This window comes from Ambystoma mexicanum, chromosome 2p, assembly GCF_040938575.1.
Source record: "Ambystoma mexicanum isolate Mex_15411 chromosome 2p, UKY_AmexF1_1, whole genome shotgun sequence".
In the NCBI taxonomy this organism is placed as follows: domain Eukaryota; kingdom Metazoa; phylum Chordata; class Amphibia; order Caudata; family Ambystomatidae; genus Ambystoma; species Ambystoma mexicanum.
In genome coordinates, this window is record NC_090923.1 from 1,116,426,904 (window position 1) to 1,116,448,261 (window position 21,358).

Sequence of the window (21,358 nt, forward strand, 5' to 3'; positions counted from 1 at the left end):
ATTAGCATCAGGGCCTTCCGTGCCCAGGTGCCTCATTACGAGGCTGGCGGGATGAGATTAACGGCGCCAGTAATGGTGCCGGTGCCGTTAATCCCATTCGGCCCTATTACGAGGTTCCCTCACGGGACCCGCTCTGGACGTCTGGTTTTACCAGACGTCCAGAGCGGTTCCCGTGAGGGGACCAGGGAGCTAACAACGGGCCCGTTAATAACGGGCCCGTTGTTAGCTCCCTCCCCATTCCCATTGAGCCCTATGGGGGCTCGAATGGGAATGGGGAAGGAACGGGTCTGGGTTCTCTGAAGGAGGAAATACTGGGCCCTCCAAAGTTGGAATGGCCCGGTATTTCCCCATTCAGGGAACCCGGGCACGATTTTGGAGGCAGCCATGCCCTTATTAAGGGCATGGCTGCCTCCAAAGTCATAATGAGGCCCCAAGTCTCTTTGCCTTTCAAAGTCTCTTCTTTCAGAGGGCCTGATGCGACAAACAAACAATAAGATATTTTCCTCTTAGGATTTCACAAGTACTCACTAACTCAGGCGATTCAAAATTCACCTCGGATCCCCCTCAGCCGGGCTCAGATCCTCTTAACACAATGCTCGTCAGATATTCATGCAGCCAATTTCTTGGGTGATTCACGGTTCACCCCGTATCCCCCTCAGCCGGGCTCAGATCCTCTTAACACAATGTTCAATTAGTCTCCCTCCACCGGGCTAGGACAAATTTCAATTTAACTTTTTAACTCAAACTTGTTTTAACCAAAAGCTATCAGCTGATCTCCCTCCGCCAGTCTCTTACCAACTTCATCTACTTTGTCATCAACGTTCTTTACCCTATTAAAATCAAAGACTTTTGATTGTGCACCAGATTTAGCTTGACCCGTTGAATGGCCACTTCGATTCACAAATCTGTGTCACTCTTTCGCTTTTGCCAACTTTCAGTTGGATACCTTACAGAGACTTTCGAATGGGCATGCACACGGTGCCAGACCACTCTGTCTAAGGTATCTTATCTTGGCTTCAAAGTTCAATCACTCATCTGTTGTTCAATTTTACTTGCGTTGATTATCACATAGGTTTCATACACTGTTCGCTTCAGCGTTCACTATACAATGGTGCCGCTTGCAACCTTGGCTTCAACACAGAGCGTTCTGTTATCAGTCTCCCCAACTCACTGGCTGAGCGGACTTCACTGGCGCTGTTTTGTTGTAGGAGCCAAGGACAGTACCAGGGCAGCAAACGATTCTCCCCACCTAGACTATCGACGTGGGAGAGCCCGGGGTACCTCCAACACACAATGCATGATTCTTCAACCTTGTTTCCTGGTCTTACATTTTCTGTTTTGCCATTTTTCGCCTTGTATTAAGCTGCCATCTTGGAACTGCTGCTTCCTCGTGTGCTTTGCCTCGCTCAGAGTGTGCTCTCGCGCTCCGCCTTTTATCCGTGTGGGGAAGTGTAATGGATGTCAGGTATGTGTAATGGTCAGTAATTGCCTGAACCTGCCTGACCATTGTATCGGGACATGTCAAGTTTATGAATCAGGTGTTAGTCTGTTTTCTCTCATAGTGAACTGTCGAGAGAAAGTGTTCATGTTGGGAAGGGGGGAGGGTTGAGCTCCTAAGTATCCTACTTGGTAGGATGGGGTAAAGGTGTCACAGGGAAGGGGACACCACGTCTCACCATCCGGTGTCCCACTCCCACTCCCACTCTCCGAAGACCACTCACTCAGGTGATCCTCCTGCACTGGTCCACCCCCAGGAACTGGATCCAAAAGCAATGGTCATGTCCTGGCCACCTGGATGACAGATCCCTGGGGACCAGTGGGTGAGACACCTTCAGGTTTCACACAACTGTCTCACTAGCTGAGCAAGAGGCTACATGGAGGGGGCGAAGAGCAGTGGGGATAGGGGCATCCTTGTCGGGTGCCCCGTCCCAAGAGTATGCAATTTGATAAAGCCCTTTAGCTCAAATATAAGCGATGAAATTTGGTCCAAAGCTGAATAGGGTAAACAGTTTTTGTAGTTACGTCCAATTGATGCCGTTGAATGGAATGCCTTTTCAACGTCTACTGATAGTAGGGCTAGTGACATTTTTTGATAATTCACATAGTCAATTATATTTATAGCTCTGCGGATGCTATTATAGGTTTGGCGGCCCAGGATAAATCTCATCTGATCCGCATGTATTAAACTGGGGGACACTGTTGCTTTGACAGGATGATGTAATGGATTGAATTTTTTAATGGATTCTGGCTTCATAATTCAATACGGCTATCAGCCAGTATGATTCTCTACAGGGGGTGTCCTTTCCCGGCTTTGCCAAAAGGGTTATGGTTGATTCCTCCACTGGTGGTGTAACTGCTCGGGCAGTAAGGAAGCTATTGTACATTTCTACAAGGTGTGGGGTTAAGATGGTTGCAAACTGCTTATAAAATAGAACCGAGAAGCCACCAGGACCCTGCGACTTGTTAATGGGAAGACTGTTTTTAACTGGGTGACTTCTTCTAATGTGATTGCAGTTTGTAAATTTATTTTATCCAAAGACAGTAAGGGTGGGCGTTTAAAGCATTTTAAGAATATTCTTCTAGCCCGATCCTCTAACTGGTCTGGGGAGAATAGTGTACAGTAGTACTTGGTCAATATTTCTAATTTAGCCATCTCTGTGTATTGAAGTTGGCCATTTGAGTCTTGAAGCTTTGCTATCCTGTTTCATCATCTCATAAGTTCTTAATTCGTAGGCTAGCACTCTAGAGGTTTTATTTGATGTGCTAAAATAAAATGATTTCATTTTTAATGATGTGTATGATGCTTCAGAGGCCCATAGTGCCATTAATTTTGGATCTAGCAGTTTGAGGCTGCCTGTAAACTTTTCAAGATCCACTGTCCTTATATTGGGATTCAACGGCTGGCACCTGGTTCTCAATTTCTTTGTGTTTAGCTGTTAAAGCTGTTTTCCTATTTGACGCAAGGCTTATCACCTCTCCTCAGATGTTGGGTTTAAAAGATTCCCACCTGGTCTCTAAAGGAGTTTCCTCAATAGAATAGTCTTGGAAGTATTAAGTTATTCCAGATTCTACCGAGGCTCAGATGGCAGGATCCTGCATTATGGAATCATGTATCTGCCAAAAGGTGGTCTTGTCCGCATACTGACCCTCTAAATACAACAGAAAAGAATTTGGTGCATGATACTGTTGCTAGCTAGAATGAGGAGGATGGAACTTTGGGTGTTAATAGATGGGAAATCAGGAAATAATCAATTCTGGAGAGGCTCTGATGGATATGTGAAAAGTGCATGTACTCTCAGGTTCCAGCATGAGGGTGCCTCCATATGTCCAGCAGATGGAAATCCTCTATGGCTTGCAGAAGGGTTGGAGGGGGGAGCGGTCCTTGGTAGGGATGAGGGCTGTATTTATCTAATTCTGGTTAGAAAACTGAATTGAGGTCTATTCCTATAATCATCTTTCCCTTTTAAAATTGAGCTATATATGGGAAGATCCTAAAAAAGTAATTTTCTTAATGTTTATTAGAGACATATAACGAGAAGATGGATAAAATCTCCTCTCCAATCTGCATGTTGAACCCAACCCTCTAACTGGTCTGGTTTTACTTCAACTAATTTCCTAAAATTCAGCCTTCTCTTGATTAAAATGGCCACCCCACAGTTTTTGTATACAGAGGAGGCGAGGTATCGGCTGGGGAATGATCTACTCCTTAAGCGATGGCTGTTTCCTATACGGAGGTATGTTTCCTGTAATAGGGCTTTATCTACTCCCAATTTGGCATTGTACCAAAACATCTAATCACATTACTGCGAATCCCATATCATTAGATTTTTATCAACAAGTTTCACCGTAATTATAGATGAGGGTAGGAGTTGGGTCATGATTAAGATGGGAGAATATGGGTGTGGGGCGCTCCCCCGCATATACTTGCAGTGAAATGGGTTAAAAAGTTTTAAACGGATGTTACAGGATTTGCAGTGAAATTTTCGATGTTTTGAGGTAGATCCCCAATTCTTGGTTCTTGCTAAAAACACCCTTTCTTTTCATTGGGGAATTAGCCCTTGAACATTTAATGATATTAATTTAAGCTTGTTCATTAATTTCCAGAAAACTAAGGCCTCAACCTCCTCTCAGTCAATGTATCATGAAGGGGGAAAATTGGTAGTGCAATGATTTATGACTTGTGCTTGAGGGAAGTGATTGGCTCTTTTGATTTCCTACGCCAAGTCTACTCTGAACCGCCTACTCCCTACTGTTATTTTAGCCCTCTGTTGTTAAACTCCTGTTTTCTAACCATGAAGAACATTCAAGAAACATTAATAAGTGTCTTACCTCATGTGTACCCACAGACTTGAATAACCACTTCTTTAGTATATTAATAACAACATGCTTAGGCGAATATAAAACAAACAACAAAATAATAATTTTCCGGACCCCATCAGAGAAATATGTATGGTGCTAGACCTAAGAGGAGTGCGAGCTTCTGATGTGGCCGGATGATAACATTTCAGTATTGTGATTCCTAATGAATTAGACATGCATGTAAACGTTATGTCGGTGGGTCGGAAGAGGGTGCCTGCTTTTTCTGATCTTTGCGCTTGAGATTGAACCGGGTTCAGGTTTGAATGGTGTAGGCAGTGCTCCGTTCACACCTATCCATCAAAGAAGTTCTCAGTTTTCACCTCCTGTCTGCGGTTTGACTGCTGGGACCGCGTTGGCTTTGATGAGGACCCTCCTGGTCCTCCGGGAGATTGAGCTTCCCGGGAGGGATGTTAAGTGTCTCCATTGCCACTTTTAAAGAAGAAAACTGTCCCCTCATAGAAAAATATGATATTCAAGGCATGACCTCCGTTGTAAATCACCTTTCCTTGTTGTAGCCATGCTTTGAGGCGTCTCGTGTGTCGATGCAGCATTATTGTACATGGAACTAAGTCTTGAAAGAGCTTTTTGGATGCTCCTCTGAAAGAGATCGAGTCCTGGTACCTGACCTTCTGCAATATCAATTATTTTGATTTAAAATAGTGTACTCTTGCCAGGACATCAGGGATCAACCCTTTTTAATGTTGTAAAACAGTAAAGACTCTATGGATGTGGTCTATGGTACAGTCCACAGCCGGATTATCTCCAATAATTGATGTATATAGTGGATGGTGCAATCTTCCAAATCTGCGTTGGATATTTCTTTGCGGATCCCCCAAAGGCCAATGTTATTTCTTTGTGAGCAATTATCACCATCTTGCAGTTTTTCTTCTAACTGGTGTTGCTGCTCTTCCAGTTCCATGACTTTTAGTTCTAGGGTCTTGGTTGTGTGAGTGGTTGCAGAGGCTGATTCTAGGTCATCTATTCGTTTCTCCACTCCTTGGGCATTGAAGTTAAATTCACTGAGTGAGTCACGGAAATCCTACACTGAGGTGAATATCATGTTTCGGAGCTGACAGTAGGTGGGATACATCACCCTTTGTGGCTGCTGCAGTGTCCTCATCTGGATCTGGTGTGCGAATACCTAAAGAGGACGCTGCTTGTGAACTCTGGGGGACCCCTCTAGGGGGTTGACGGGAGTCCATGATTAATGATAATGCTCTACCTTCTGGGTACACCCTGGGTGTGCAAGCTGGGCAAACACTTACTCACTTTCGCAAATTGACTCCAGGTTATGCATGTTCCAGGGTGTGTTATTTGGTTGTAAATCAAGTAGGGGGGGCAGGATGCGCAACCCTTGCACCACCAATCTTAATGAATGTGGTGTATCAGACGCCGTCTGCATTGCAATGGAGAGGGTCTTGCTTATAAAGTCAGACCGGGTGTGGAATGTAAAAGACCCTTAAATTCGCCCCCTCTATAATATAGTGTGTCCTCCTCATGTGTGATTGCCCAATTAATGCTCTTCAAAGCATATTGTGCTTGTTCAACCTTTATTGCTTCCTCCTTACCGCCCATTGGTTCTTACAGACCTCTCTGTTGCCATGATACTCTGTTGGGTACGGGATCGGGAGAAGGCTGCCAGGGCCAAGCTGAACTCTGCCTTCCTAGGCCTCTCACCGGTCTATCCAAGGGAAGTTCACACTGTGACACCTCAATGGAATGAGGATTCGGGCTCTGCCATGATAGCAGTAGCGATGGAGATGACCCACCTCACAGTGAGCAGATGTGCTGCCTGGCACCAACAGGGGCTCTGCTTCATGTGGGGCACCACAAACTGCCATCTTGGCAAGCTGCTCAGAAGAGGCCTTGCTTGACTTTCCGCCCCCAGGATGGGAGGAATGGACTCACTGCGGTTGTTCCTGAAGGCTCTGGACCCCTGGCTTTACCCCAACCTAGCCTGCCATTACCTCCGCGCTCAACTGCTTGTTTGTATGAGTGCTTGCTATGAGGGATGGTGACTATGTAGGATTGTATGGTGGCAAGAGGCTGGGTGTTCGTAGGAGTGTTCATCATTGGACGATGGGTTTATGGGTGTACACAGCTCTTGTGCTCAGAACAAGAATATTGCATGGAGTGGCTCTGGAAGACTCACAGTAGAAAGTACCATGTATTACCTGGTGGAGCTCCACCCTCTGCTCAGTAACCCTAGACTTAAGGTTAGGAACCTTGAAGATCCGAAGCTCGGCTTTCACCAAGTTGCTGGCATTCTTCTCCAGCGATGAGACATCAAACCGTACTATGCGGAAGAATGGGCTTATCTGGCTGGTGGGTATCAGATCTGTGGACAGAAAAGGACATACTTTAATCACAGAATGATAAGAGGGTCTGAGCATCGAATATATCCGCTTTCTCCCTCTCAAGCACTCCATTATGCGAAAGAACGTGACACCCAGTAAAATATGTCGAGTTAAGAAATATATGCGTTAGGAAAACCCATTTGCATCCAAGTAAATAGGCGGATAGTGGCACTCTGCTTCTGGGCAAACAGAGAAGATGATCATTTAATTTGAGAATAAGTAAAAGAGGCTGTCACACCTAGAGAAAGCAAACACTCTTGCATCCCTCAAAGAAGGGAGGAACTCTAAATCACATTGTGGGCAATGGTAAGAATGGCACTCAGTACGAGGAGAAAAGAACACATCTGGAGAAAAATTGAAGCCAACACCCGATCTCATCTCAAGAAAATACAAGAAACCTCAAGTCACATCTGGAGTGAGGGGATGCGCAACACCCAAATGTATCTGGAGCCATTACATCTGGCAGAAGAGGGAGCAAAACAGCAAATCACATTTGCAAAAGAGGAGAAGAAACTGATCAGCTCTGGTAACAGAGAAACACCCACACGCCTGAAGATAGTGAAACACCAAGCCACACCTGTAGACACAACGCTCAAGTACATCGAAGGACAAAGGCAAGGCAATGACCAAAAACTGATGGAAACAGGAAAAAAAGATCAAACACGTTCGTAGAACAAGAAAACAGCGCCAATTGCATCTGGAGTTTGAGTGAAGAAGAGGGCCAACTCCCAATCGGACCTGGAGTAAGAGACAACGTAAAAACCTCAAACACATTGAATAAAAGAAATCTGGCAAGAGAGTAACACCCAACCACACACAAAGAAAGATAAACACATAAGGACATTTGGAGACCGAGGATGTGCAACTCCCAGTCACATCAGGAGTAACAAAAAGAACACCACGCAATCACATCCAGCGAAAGTGAACGAGATCATCACATCCAGGAACACTATACCATATCTGGAGGAAAGAGGCACACCGAGACACACATGTATTGGAATGTTACATTATGTTATCTTGTGCAGAATTCATGAAGTGCAACCCGCACTATGTACAAAGCCTCTTCTTGCAGAGGGTAATCTCAGTTATCACACCATTTACCATCCTTTTAGGTGCCAATGGGTATTGTGTTCTGAAGTTGTGGGTTTTCCTAAGGCTGAGAGATTACGGGAGGTTTGGTCTTGCAATCTTCGCAAACATGACAGTGTCATATTAGTGGTTTAGGGAGATTTGACCGGAAGAAAATCGGTCATAAAAAATAGACTGAAGAAAACTGACCGCATGCATCATCATATCATATGGTGTTGCATGTGGTCAGCTTTGCGGGAGTCAAAAAAAATTAAACATTCACCACCCCGCACTTACCTGTTACCTCACCGCCTGGTCCACTTCTGTTCTGCGGCTTCAGATCCGGTCTTCCAACGCGGGGTTGGATCCGACACCACAGGGCCCCTTTTTCTTTTTTTTTCATCCCCCGCCTCCAATATCGTGGAAGCAGGGGACACCCCCACCACCCCACAAGGCCAATACACACCGATCATGGGGAGCGGGGGACACCCCTACAACCCTGCTCCACATGTTTGCTATGTATTAGCCAATTTGGTCGAATATATTCGGTCGAATGGTACAGGCCAAATGTACCATTCGGCCAAATATGTTGGAACAAATAGACTACTACCATGTTAGTAGTTGACGGTTTCCCTATTCTGGAAGCGATAGGTGGGCTGAGATGGTTGTTCTAGTGGGTGTGTGTGTGAGAGAGAGAGAGAAAGAGAGAGAGAGAGAGAGAGAGAGAGAGAGAGAGAGAGAGAGAACAATGGGGCTAGGTGTTCTTTATTTGGAAGTGTGCAGGTGGTTGGCTTGGGGATGTGACTCTCCCCAACGCCACTACATATGGAGATAATTGAGTCAGGGTACTGTGTGAAATGTTTTGGGATGTGCAGAACAGTCTGTCTGATGTGAGCTGGGGGAAGACAGTTCTTGTTGTGGGTGTAGGTTGGTACTGTGTGAGGTCCATTGAGTATCGAAGGAACCACGGGCACTTCATTCTGGGTGAATTTGTGCTGTCTGCCATTTGCCTCACTAAGGTGTCTGGGGAGTGATATGTGCATGTATGTGCAGTGTTTGAACTGGTGTAAGGCACAGGCAGATGTTTTGGTGGTCAAGGGAAACCCCCTTGGGTATTTACCTGGGTGTTTGGTCTCTGCCCTGATGTGTTGCCGAATAGGATCATCGACTGGCTGCAGCGGGTTGGGGTTGTGGATTCGCCTTGTTGTTCAGGAGTGAGTGGGTATGAGGTATGGGTCAGGAACAAGCCTCAGAGGTGCATTGATCTAATGGGGGGGCCTGGTTTGAAAACATCTGATCAGTCCCTCTGTCCTTGTGGGTGGTGGGGGGGGGGGGGCTCCACTGCTCCCCTGTTAGGCTGAAGTAGCAATCGTTTGGGGAGGACGGGCTCAGACTCATATGTCGTACGCCCTTCCCAGTACCGCTGCGCGTATCTGTTCTACGCCCTGCTAAGTGGTGGACACTGCTCTGCCATTTTGGGTAGGCGTGTTCAGTCTCTGGAAAAGGAACGTTTGGGCTTCCGAAAGAAATGTCTTGTTTTGAGGGTTTGTGATAATGACGTATGTAAATGAAGAATGAATAGTTTATTAGAAATTGGTCTTGCGGATGTGTGATACATTTGAGTGAAGCCCTGCAATTCCGAGTTACAGGATGGATGAGTGAGTGTGTTGTGTGAGAGGTGCACCAATAAGAGGTGTGAGGATGAGTGTATTGTGTCTCTGAGTTACTAAGGGGGAGAGGGAAGATGCACAGGCTGCAGAGGGTTGCCCTGGACAGGGGACCAGAAGAGAGGTGCAAGGATATTCCTGTGGATGGCACCTGCAAGGCTACACTCCTTGAGTCAGTAGGTAATCAACTGATGGGGAAGGCAGCAGGAAGGGTGGGGGAGGGGAGTGGGCCACTGCACTGCCCTACCTTGGAGACTTCCAGGCGCTGCACTTTGTAGGGTAGCATCAGAACAGTCTGATTCGGATCTAGCCAGTGGATGTGGTGGGCCACCTGGCCTAGCTGCCCACAGTGACTTCTGAGCAGGTGGGCTTTGCTGAGTGGTGATGGGGGCTGGGGTTGCGGGCCTGTTGTGGGAGTTTCCCCTCACTCTCCCAGAACCTGCTACTTAGCAGAGCACATTGCTTAGTCCAATAAGGCCAGGTAGAGGCTCTTCAGCGACATCTAGCATAGAGACCTGGGAGTGGTATTAATGTAGGTCGCAAGGAGATCTGGCCTGCTCCAGGAGCAGGCGAACCCAGAGGGGGATGAATGTGCTGCTTTCATGAATTTGGCAAGCACAGCACGTTGATGAATATTTCTAGTAAAATGAATAAATATAAGATTTCAATACTGTAGAAGCATTGCAACGGGTAACACCGGATGTTCAGCAGTACTGCAAGGCTTCTATTTGACACGTGGTTCAGACTCAGCAGTGATGGAAGCCATACCTGCCTACATTGGAAAACCAAAAACCCAGAGATGTTTGCCGCGTGCGGTGCAGCCACGCCTTGCGGCACCCGTAAGTCTCTCCCTCGCCACAGATATATTTAAGCATTCCTGGTTTGTTAATTAAAAGCAATTACACAACAGTGCTCTGTTTAAATATTCATCTTTGTAGGGCAAAAGCAGAATTCACACATTTTTCATTAAAATCTGTAGCTAAGGGACAGTGAGAAAAAGTGATTAGCCCAGGATCGGACACTTCAGCTAAGTAATTCACTCCAGCTAAGTGATTCACTTCAGCTAAGTGATTCACCAGCTAAGTGATTCACTTCAGCTGATTCACTCCAGCTAAGTGTTTCACTTCAGCTGATTCACTTCAGCTGATTCACTTCAGCTAAGTGATTCAATTCAGCTGATTCACTTCAGCTAAGTGATTCACTCCAGCTAAGTGATTCACTTCAGCTAAGTGATTCACTCCAGCCAAGTGATTCACTCCAGCCAAGTGATTCACTCCAGCCAAGTGATTCACTTCAGCTAAGTGATTCACTCCAGCTGATTCACTTCAGCTAAGTGATTCAATTCAGCTGATTCACTTCAGCTAAGTGATTCACTCCAGCTAAGTGATTCACTTCAGCTAAGTGATTCACTCCAGCCAAGTGGTTCACTCCAGCCAAGTGATTCACTCCAGCTAAGTGATTCACTTCAGCTAAGTGATTCACCAGCTAAGTGATTCACTTCAGCTAAGTGATTCACCAGCTAAGTGATTCACTTCAGCTGATTCACTCCAGCTAAGTGTTTCACTTCAGCTGATTCACTTCAGCTGATTCACTTCAGCTAAGTGATTCAATTCAGCTGATTCACTTCAGCTAAGTGATTCACTCCAGCTAAGTGATTCACTCCAGCCAAGTGATTCACTCCAGCCAAGTGATTCACTTCAGCTAAGTGATTCACTCCAGCTAAGTGATTCACTCCAGCTAAGTGATTCACTCCAGCTAAGTGATGACAGGATTTGAGAGCAGTCTGCAATTTTAGTACTTCACTGCATATCTTCTCAGGTGTGGTTGGCAGTTTTGTGTTAATGTTTGTCTTTTAAGAAGTTTCTGTTTTATAAAAAATTACCAGCAGAACATAAGTCATAATAAAACATCATGACAAAAAACATAAATCTTTATAGAAATATGTTAAGGAAAACAGTATAATTGTAGTAATTGACACCTTTTAAAGCCGCATAACAAAGGATAGTGTGATAGGTTTGCCTGCGTGTGTGTTATCGCAGGCATCATTATTTGTGGTTAGCGTGAGAACAATGTAAAATTCTGCATGAACGCAAACTCTCCTTTGTGCGTCAAAACAGGAAAGCAGAATTGAGATGACCGTTTGCATGGTTTTTCCTTCAAACAAAGCCCTGAGTGGATATGTATGTGGAGATTTATTTGGCCATTCGAATGCCCCCCTCGGCTCTTATCGCTGGCCACTGACGCTGAGGTGTTCATTGTTTACGTTGCCCCAGTGGAGACCTGTGGAGTTTGCCGCCCGAGCAGCGTTGTCTCCCAGGCAGCCTCCGATCACTGCAGAGTGAGGGCAGACACTGCCCTGCATTTTATTGAAGCCCTAACAGTTCCGGAGGTTTCATACTCCTCCCCGGAGACCCGGAAAAGAGAATGAAAACGCAGAGGCTCCGAGAAAAACCCTGAGGTTAGGCAGGTCTGATGGAAGCTGTGAAGAGTTATATTGTGAAATAAGCTGGAGTCACACATCCATGCTGCCTCATGAAACGGTGTTGGCTCCTCTTAAGCATCCCTGGGCATAGAGGGAAAACATGAGGTAAGACTGGTGGCACTCCTGCCTACAGGGTCAAGAGGGAGACTGATGGAAGGATCACAAAGGTCCACACAGGAACGACCTATTGTCAGTTGCACAGTTCGTGAACTTTCCAGAACCTTTGGAGGAATAGGAAGCGCAACAACCAATCATATCTGTTTAAACATGACGTTTAACAGCTGAACCCCATGCGGGGGAAAGAGAAACAATTATCATACAAGAAAGACCCACCACCATTCACATTTATGGGAAAAAAGAAGAGAAACACAGCTTGCTATCTCAAGAAAAAGGAACACCAAATTTACACTGAGTTAAAGGTGTGTGAAACCACTCAAAGGAAACAAGGAATCACCCGGTCACATTTGGAGGGATGGAAAGAAGCACACAATCCCAAACGGAAGGCAGGAGGAGAAGACTGAATCCTGACAGGAGAAAAAGAAGCAACTAAGTGCATGGCACAATTTTGTAATCCCTCAGATCAAGCTAAATTCCAAAGACATTGTTTCAAGATGGCGGCTGATTTGACAATAATGCATTGAGGAGCATGGATCCTTGATTTCACATCCATTGGAAGGTCTCCACTGTGCAGGGGAGTTTCTAGGTCTGGAAAAGACCCGGGGCTAAGCTGATGTTGGAACTGTTGGGACTGGGGGCTAGCTAGTCTTTTGGCTGTAGCTCCTGAGATTCTATCCGGGGCTACAACCAAAAGATCAGGGGCTATAGCCCCCTTATCCCCCCCCTAGCAACGCCCCTGCCACTGTGACCTAGTGCGTTAGGTGGAACGCACACGATCAGCACGTTCCTACAGCTTTCAATGGATGCACATTGTTTTGAGTCTGGGATGCCAGCGACTGACCCAGAGTTGCTGCTTCCCCATCCCTCAGCACTCTGTTTGATGTGATGCTCCCCTCCCATACTTGCTTACATTACATTCACCTTCAGGCAGCACAGCTGAGGGGAGCATTTGTAGTTTAGCACAACAGCCATGGTGATGGGGCTCTGTGACACATTGGCTATCAGCACCATAATGTTTTGCAGAAGTGGAGAGGACCACCTGATGCTGGTTTCTGCATGCCCTGTCCCCAGTCTCCCAGCACTGCATAAGGCACTCCACTGACCAGAGGAAAGACACTTGTCTATTAAACGATCATGGCCTTCATGAAAGCAACTCAGCTGCTATTTTGGGGTCAAGCATCTGACCACACCACGGTACATTGGGAAAAATATAAATAGATGCTCAGAAAACACTGCGGACTGCATGTGTTTGTTGATGTAGACGTTTAGTCCCTTTTCCATTGTTGGCTTTAACCTCTATTCATTGCAGTTGTTCTTGGCTTGATATTACCAAATGAAGGAGGAAAGGCACAGGCATTTCTTACAATCAATTTTTTGCAGCTCGGGATCTAGTATTTATTTTAAAATGCCATCAGCATTTGGAAGAGGGCATGAAAGAAAACTGAAATGTTCTGAAAACAACTTGAAAATTGTAGTGGCCAAAAGTTGGCCCAGAAGGCGGTTCCCGTTTGTCCACCTGCCCACTGTGAAGACAGCTATCAAAGATCAAATCGCCACCTGAGAAAATGTGGCATCAACTACCAGGCGAATAGACGATGAGATGAAAAAAGATGACATGCTCCTAAGACAGCAGGTAAGCAAGAAATACATCCAGGTGAAAGCACTTGCCATGAGGACAGGAGGAGATGTTCTGAATTAACCTATCTACCCTGTTGTGGAAACCAGAGTGTTTGCCATATTGGACACAAGAAGTCTGACCGGGGTGTCTGGCGTTTATTCCACGAAAGAAGATGGACATATTAGGTGTCATGCGAGGAACATGCTAACTTTGGGGGGTCTGTGTTGAAAGTGAGTGTTCAATTTGAATGTCTCTGCTGTTTGCATTGCGTTTGGTGATGATGTGATGGAGCCTGAGGATGACTTTCCTGAATTCGAGAGCTCAGAAGACCACCAGGGCTCAGCACCAAATCAGGAAGAGGAAGTAGTGGCATGCAGAGAAAAAGTCACCTGGTGGCGACATTTCCCCAAAATTGCACTCGTACGAAAATCAAGCACTTTCCCCAAATATTCTAGGACGGGAGTTAGAATAGAACAGTTTACACAGCCTATAATATGTGGGGGGAGTCTTTTAGGGGTGCAGAGATAGAAGTCACCTACCTGGCGACTTTTTCCCAGAGGACATTGTCACATAGGACCGAAGTAGTGTGCCAACACCTCCTCTCGGATATGGCTATACCCAAGAACAATGAGCCAGTTGAATAATTGTCCAGTAATTGTCTAGAATGTCCAGTAATTGTCTAGAACACCTGGTCTGCCAGAGGTGGAGGGAAGTGACGTGGTAATGCTATAATGTTAAAAATGTGAATACCCTCAGAATTGATAAAGCTGGAAAAAAGGCTTCTCGTCAGGAGTGAGATGTCAGATACAGTGGAAACAAGAAGAAAGAGCAGCGACTTGCACAAGCTGATCGCATCACCACCGGGGAAGAGCTGCACATCCCTAGCGCAAATGTTGAAAAGTTGAATGAATTAGTCGACACACTGACAAGCGTGGAAGCAATAAGTGTAGAACAATAGTTGCCATTTTTGCAACAAGACACAGTGCACACGACCAATAACCTCGGATCCTTCACTGACACAAACACTGGAGTCCTCTTGATCTTAAAAGCTCAGCGCCAGTCTGATTTTGCCTAAAGAGGATAGTACCTCTAGGAAATACCGTCCAAGGGTGCAAAATGCAGGTGAGGGTACATCTACCACTCGTACAGAGGCACCGGATGTTCAAAAGTCAGGAACAATACACAGGCACTCCATGTGTGCAAGTCGGACATTAGCACTGCCAAACTATGTGTCTGTGTCAATCCACCTCACGGGGCGTTATAAGTGTGTCTGTGTTGTCAGTTTCATGTTTCATGGGCTTATTATGTTTGTAAAGTTTTGTTTCCTGTAAAAGATGTCTAATATACCCCAACCATTTGTGATGGCTTTGCGTTTAACTTTGTCATGAAGTCAAGTGGGACACAAAGAGGCATACAATGGCATTTCAGTACTCAAGTGTAGTTTATTTACACCAGATTGATTATCCAGTTGTCAAAAGGTGTAGGCAAGAACTACAAAGTCAAAGTCTCTGTCCTTTCGCCTCTCCCTCCTGAGGTGAACCACCAATCTGCAGGGATTAAGGGGCTTCTGTAGTCCATGATTATCTAACAACCAAAAGACCAGGCCAGGCTTCGTGATCTGAGGAGCTCAGTGTTGTCAGACGCTGAGCCTCAGTTAGCCGGATGCCAAAGAGTTTCAGAATCTTTCTCATCTCCCACATTCTCCACCAGTCCTTGAGTCCTTCACAGACACTCCAGAGCTGACCATCTTCCTCTTTTTATTTTTTTATTGTTTGTTCCCAGATAGAGGGCGTATCAGATATTAAACTGATAAGAACAGATACTACACTTGATCTTCGCCAAAAGGCCGAGAAGCGATTAACCATCTTCCTCTACTAGGATCCTGATCTCCATGTCACCTACAACCTCAATGCACCAGAAATAAATGCCATCACCATTGGTGAGACAATGCTGAATCGTTCCTCCTCCTGCCTGTGGCCAATCTAGTTCACTGGAATGTTCCTAGCTAATCTCACTCAACACCCCCCTCCTCCTCCCCTCTTCATTCTTGCTCTTCAACCTCAAATGTTTCTCCACCACCTCCTGCCCCTCCTGATATTCACCCTCTAGCCTCAATTCTCTTGCTGTCTCCACCCAATCCCCTCTCCGTGCTCCTCCACAATCCCCTCTCCGCCTCCTCTCTACTCGACACCCGCTACCAAACTCCTCCCTCCAGCCCCTTCACCCGCAACCCCCACAGTCAGACTGAGCTGCTTGATTTATATCCTTGTCTCTCCTCCTGGAATGAACTCTGAGTGAGGGTCTGAACCGGTGTGAGCCTGAGCTGAGCCTCACTGGTAAATGAAACCTGGGTCATAGGGGGCTGCCACCATTTTGGATTTCCTTTTCCTCTTGATGGCCCTCTCAGATGCAGTCGGCAGTGAGTTGGAGTATCCTGTTTCTCCATCATATGAATAGGAAGTCAAGAAAAGCTTTGGTAAATCTGAAAAATCTGCTTTCCCATTGAAAAGCCTCTGTGAGCAAGGACATTGAAACATTGTATCTCTTAAGTATAGGACATTGAAACATTGTATCTCTTAAGTATAAAACCTTCACAGGGGAAAAATGGTTCAATGGCTTTTTTACCAATCGTTCTTTCTTCACTTAGGGAGCAGCAGGTATGAAACAGTTGCACCCGGGGAAGGGTCATTAGCCAGTGAGATGGCTGGAACAGCAGGCGAGAATATACATTCTCCGCCCTCTCTTCCAGCCACCCGAAGCCCTTCCGCGGGTGGCGCCATTTTTTTAATGTGGGTAGGCAACAGGAACCTCTCCCTGGTGACTCCCAACTCCCCCAAACCAAACCCAAACCTCTTCTCCACCACCTCCCTCCCTCCCCACTTACCTGCAGGACCGGATATTTAAGCTCCAGTCCAGCGTAACTCCTGCTCCAGTCGCTGCCATAGAAATGGAAAAGGGCCATCTTGCTTTCATTTACACCAAAGAATGCCAATGCTGCACACCTTTTCTGGCCCATAAATCAAGTCACGGCCTGATGTGTAATGGAGTGATATCCACTTTTGAGATGCACACAGGCACGCGCAATGGTATTCCTACTCTTGATATTGGTGGCATCATAATTATTTTCTGACACACTCTGAGGTTGCAGAAGGGGTGTTGTCAAGGGTGTAACAGGGGTTAATGATCAAGCCAAGACAGAAATGCAGTTCAAACTACTTTGTTTTACTTTGGGAATTACTTTACAGGGTTGTCAAGACAACAAACAGGGTCTGCAGGCTTAACACCAAAGACACCTGTATGCGTCACCTTGTGCCCTGGGCTCCTTCTTTGTCTGCAACTGACCCAGGAGCTCTCGATCTAAGTCACTATCGGAACCTATTGATGGTGGTTCCGTCACCATGTGGTCGATTGATGGTGTCATCAGTGAGTTGATCGGTATGAGACGCGCCCACCCAAGGCCTGAAGGAAGCTGCATGAAATCCGTCCAGGTTGTGGGTAGATTGTGAGCCCTCTTGACAGCCTTGCCTTATTATAGTTTATCCGAGTTAGCTTATTCAGCCTGTTGGGGTCAATTCTGTCTCCCCTTGTCACAAGGGTGAGAGGCAGCAATGATGAGGCTGAGATGGAACTACAGTTCAAACTACTTTCTTTTATTTTGAGGATTATTTTACAGCATAAACATAACACAAGTCTTGTCGTGCCCATGGGTGCTTCCGCTTTAACCCACAGCTGGCACACGTCAGTGCTCGAGGTTTCCCACTATGGTTTCAAACTCGGGCCTAAAGGGTTTTGCTTTTGAAGGGTTTTCCAGAAAACTAAATGTTGCTAAAATTAGTGTAAAAATAAATAATATTTGACATTGAAAATGACCTTCTACACATGGTATTATTTAGAATTGGGTGCATCTACTGTAGTGAAAGATACAGGCCAGCATTGATGCCGCTCCACCTCTTCGCTGCTTTGGATATGGTAGGCTATGGCATTCTTGCCTAAAGGAGTCAACTGGAATCTTCTGGCAGAGCCCAAACATGGTTCTCCTATATCCCCCTCAAAAAAACCTCTCAGTTAAAACTGTGTTTCTGCACATCTTCCAAAATGCCATCACTTCGAAATCCTGAAAAGACTGTCCCAACTTTAATTACGTTAGGGACGTTAAGGTGAGAACTTAATGCAATAAAACCCTGGAAATTAAGCTGAAGCCACCTTAATTTCGTGCCCGCTGTTGAGCAGACTATGAACACAATGTTGACATCACAGATGACATCACGAATGACATGTTGTATGAGAACCATGATGACATTACAAATTACATCACTGATGCCATCACTGGTGACAACAGTAATTGCATTGTATGTAACTGATTACATCAATAATAAAGTTAGACATAACATCATTTATAAGTTAGCTCATGAAAACTTTGATTACCTTAATAACAAGTTAGGCTGTGGACTTGGCCATGACAAAGGCTGGGGTCACTGGCCAGCACCAAAGTCCATAGATACTGGTCAGTTACTGTTGAAAAATTACAATATGCATGGTTAACTGCCATGCCTTGCAGCCTGTCACTGTTTTAAAATATACCGTGGGCAACCTTGAAAGCTGTAGTCAGTGGCCATGGCAAAAGGCCGTAGCTAGTGCCCATTAATATGTCAGAATATACAGTCGGCACAGCCAAAGGCTGTGGCCACTGGCTAGTATTGTGTTGAAGACCATGGCTAGTGGCTGCTTAGTGTTCTGTAATACGCAGTGGGCAGGGCCAAAGGGCAATCGCTCATTACATTCTGTTATTTTAAAATGTACATTGGACATGGCCAAAAGATGTACAAACTGCTCAAGGTCAAAGGCCATGGCTAGTGGCCCATTTATTTGTTAGAATATACAGTCGGCACAGCCAAAGGCTGTGGCCACTGGCTAGTATTGTGTTGAAGACCATGGCTAGTGGCTGCTTAGTGTTCTGTAATACGCAGTGGGCAGGGCCATAGGGCAATCGCTCATTACATTCTGTTATTTTAAAATGTACATTGGACATGCCCAAAAGATGTACAAACTGCTCAAGGTCAAAGGCCATGGCTAGTGGCCCATTTATTTGTTAGAATATGTAGTGGGCATAGTAAAAACATTGTGGCCACTGGCCAGTATTGTGCTAAATCCATGGCTACTGCCTGTTCAGTGTATATAATATACAGTGAGAACTGATGATGCTGCATCCGCTGGTAAAGGACAAAATCTATGGCTGACACCTTGTTATTGTTTTAAAATATTCAGTGCACATGGGTGAAGGTTGTGACCACTGGCCATAACTGAAGGGCATGACTAGTACCCATTCATGTGTTAAAATATATTTGGCCATGCACACTGACCATGGCTGAAGCTCATGCTCAATGGCAGTTACTGTTCTAATGTAATTAGTGATGTCATCAGTGATGTGATCTGGGATGTCATCATCGTGTTCATAGTCTGTGCAACAGGGGGCGTGAATTTAAGGTGGCTTTAGCCGAATTTCCAAGGTTTCGTTGTATTAAGTTCTCACCTTAAAGTCCCTGCACCTAAAGTGTTTTCCTTGAATTTCAAGGGTTTTGTTACAATGTATTGCTCACCTTAACGTCCCTGCAACTAAAGTGTTTTCCTTGAATTTCAAGGGTTTTGTTACAATGTATTGCTCACCTTAACGTCCCTGCAACTAAAGTGTTTTCCTTGAATTTCAAGGGTTTTGTTACAATGTATTGCTCACCTTAACGTCCCTGCAACTAAAGTGTTTTCCTTGAATTTCAAGGGTTTTGTTACAATGTATTGCTCACCTTAACGTCCCTGCAAATAATGTATTTTCCTTGAATTTGAAGGGTTTAGTTATTCCATACAAAAAGTTGCATATTTTTAGCTATTATTATTTGTAGCTGCAGCTACAGCATCACTCCAAAAATCACTTTAACACACACCATAAGTGATTAAAAAAGCATTGTAGATAACATCAGATTTCTACTGCTTTGTGATAAATCTTTTATTCTGAAAACAAGCATACTTCATGATTTTATATCATGCACCTCACTAAAATTCAATTTCTTTCCTAATAAACAACTTTCAATATTTATTCCCACCCATATTCTACATATACAGCAGCACCACTTCATTGTTAACAAATATAGTAAAAAAACTAAAAAACCACATAGCCCATTATCAACATATTAGCAAATCAAACTTTCAACAAAACAATGACCAACAACTGATTAATGCCAATCATATTTTATCACAAGTAACAAAAGGGGGAGTTTCATACTTTCCAAAATCAAAACCACAAAAAGCGGACTATATTGTAAGAAAACTAATAAAATGGCCGACATATTCACTGCAACCTATCACAATGAAGTGCACATTAACAACTTTTACACCACCCAATTAGAAACACCAAAACACATACAAACCCTGCTCAGCATCAAAAGTAGCTGCAGATATTCAATGCAGCAAAAAAAGTTTACTTGTAGCCGTGGGTACACGTACATTTTTCTGCAAGCCCCAAGTCAAACTAATTTGGCATTGAAACCTTCAAATGAAATAAGTGAACAACCAAGTTGTGAAATACCACACACAAATACAATTCTGTACTATATTATCCACATAAAAGTATGTTTATTGCACTGAAAATGTATATTTATAGATGCAACTTTAAATATACCTGCGGTTCCAGCCGCAAATGCAGAATATTATCGACGCGCCAATGCACATGCTCTTTATAGACGCGGCTATACAAGTACCCCTCCTAGACATTTGCTGATGCCTGCAGACATTCGCAAAAACTACTAATTCAAAAGTGCATTTCCACTCCACCAAACTCCAAAAACTGTCCCCAACATGCCTACCAGCCCCCCTCCACTCCTCATAGTCCTCCTCCACTACCTTAGTATCTTACAATCCCCCAAAACACTCAATGCATATAAGATGCCACTCCATCCAAAATTTAGGATAGCCGTGGCTTCCACACGTTCACAAACACATGATGTTTTACTTTTTTCGAATATAGCCGCGGTTACAATGGGGGGGGGGTGTGGGATCTAGCCGCGAATAGCAATGCCGAATGCTGGGTGGCTGTTGGATAGCCGTGAATAATAACAACAGCACCATCGAGCTACTAGAAATTCAAACTAGGAATCATGTTCCTGGAAACACAGAAATATTGCAGATATAATGGCTGGTTTGAAAACTGTGTGGCTGATTGGAGACAGTTGGCTGTTTTGGTTGCTGGCTTTTGTGAGAAACTAAATATTAACATGGACCTGGGTTTGAGAGATTGTACAATTAAATGGTTTGGATTGCGGGGAAAGCGTTGGTTCCAGGTTTTTCCAAAAGTGTTCAGTCTGCGAAGTACTGGTCACCCAGACGTTATACTAATTCCTTCTGGAGGCCTTGATTTGGTGAGTGTACGAGGGGTGTCCCTTACTTTAATGATGAAACAAGACATGGGAAAACTAATGGAACTATTTCCTCAAACCATCTTTATCTTTTCCAATCTCCCTCAGTGGCAAACATGCAGCAGAGGCACCACCAGATTTAATGGTAAAATTGATAAATCCCAGAGAAATGTTAATGAAACAGTTTCAGCATTCATGAGAGACCACAACCAGTTATGCACTGGGAACAACAACATACAGTTCTACATGGGTACTTTCTATAGACATGATTGAGTACACCTAACCGA

The 21,358-nt window shown here is 44.9% G+C and overlaps 1 protein-coding gene and 1 pseudogene across 1 annotated transcript in view; both read right to left on the reverse strand.

Moving 5' to 3' along the window:
- LOC138567173 (transforming growth factor beta-2 proprotein-like) overlaps window positions 1-21,358 on the reverse strand; it is a 115,122-nt gene that overhangs the window by 64,724 nt on the left and 29,040 nt on the right. Inside the window, exon 2 of the mRNA XM_069645143.1 lies at window positions 6,534-6,697. Coding sequence (XP_069501244.1) covers window positions 6,534-6,697 — 164 coding nt within the window. The remainder of the gene's footprint in view (window positions 1-6,533; window positions 6,698-21,358) is intronic.
- On the reverse strand, window positions 15,403-15,526 carry LOC138568214 (U2 spliceosomal RNA; annotated as a pseudogene).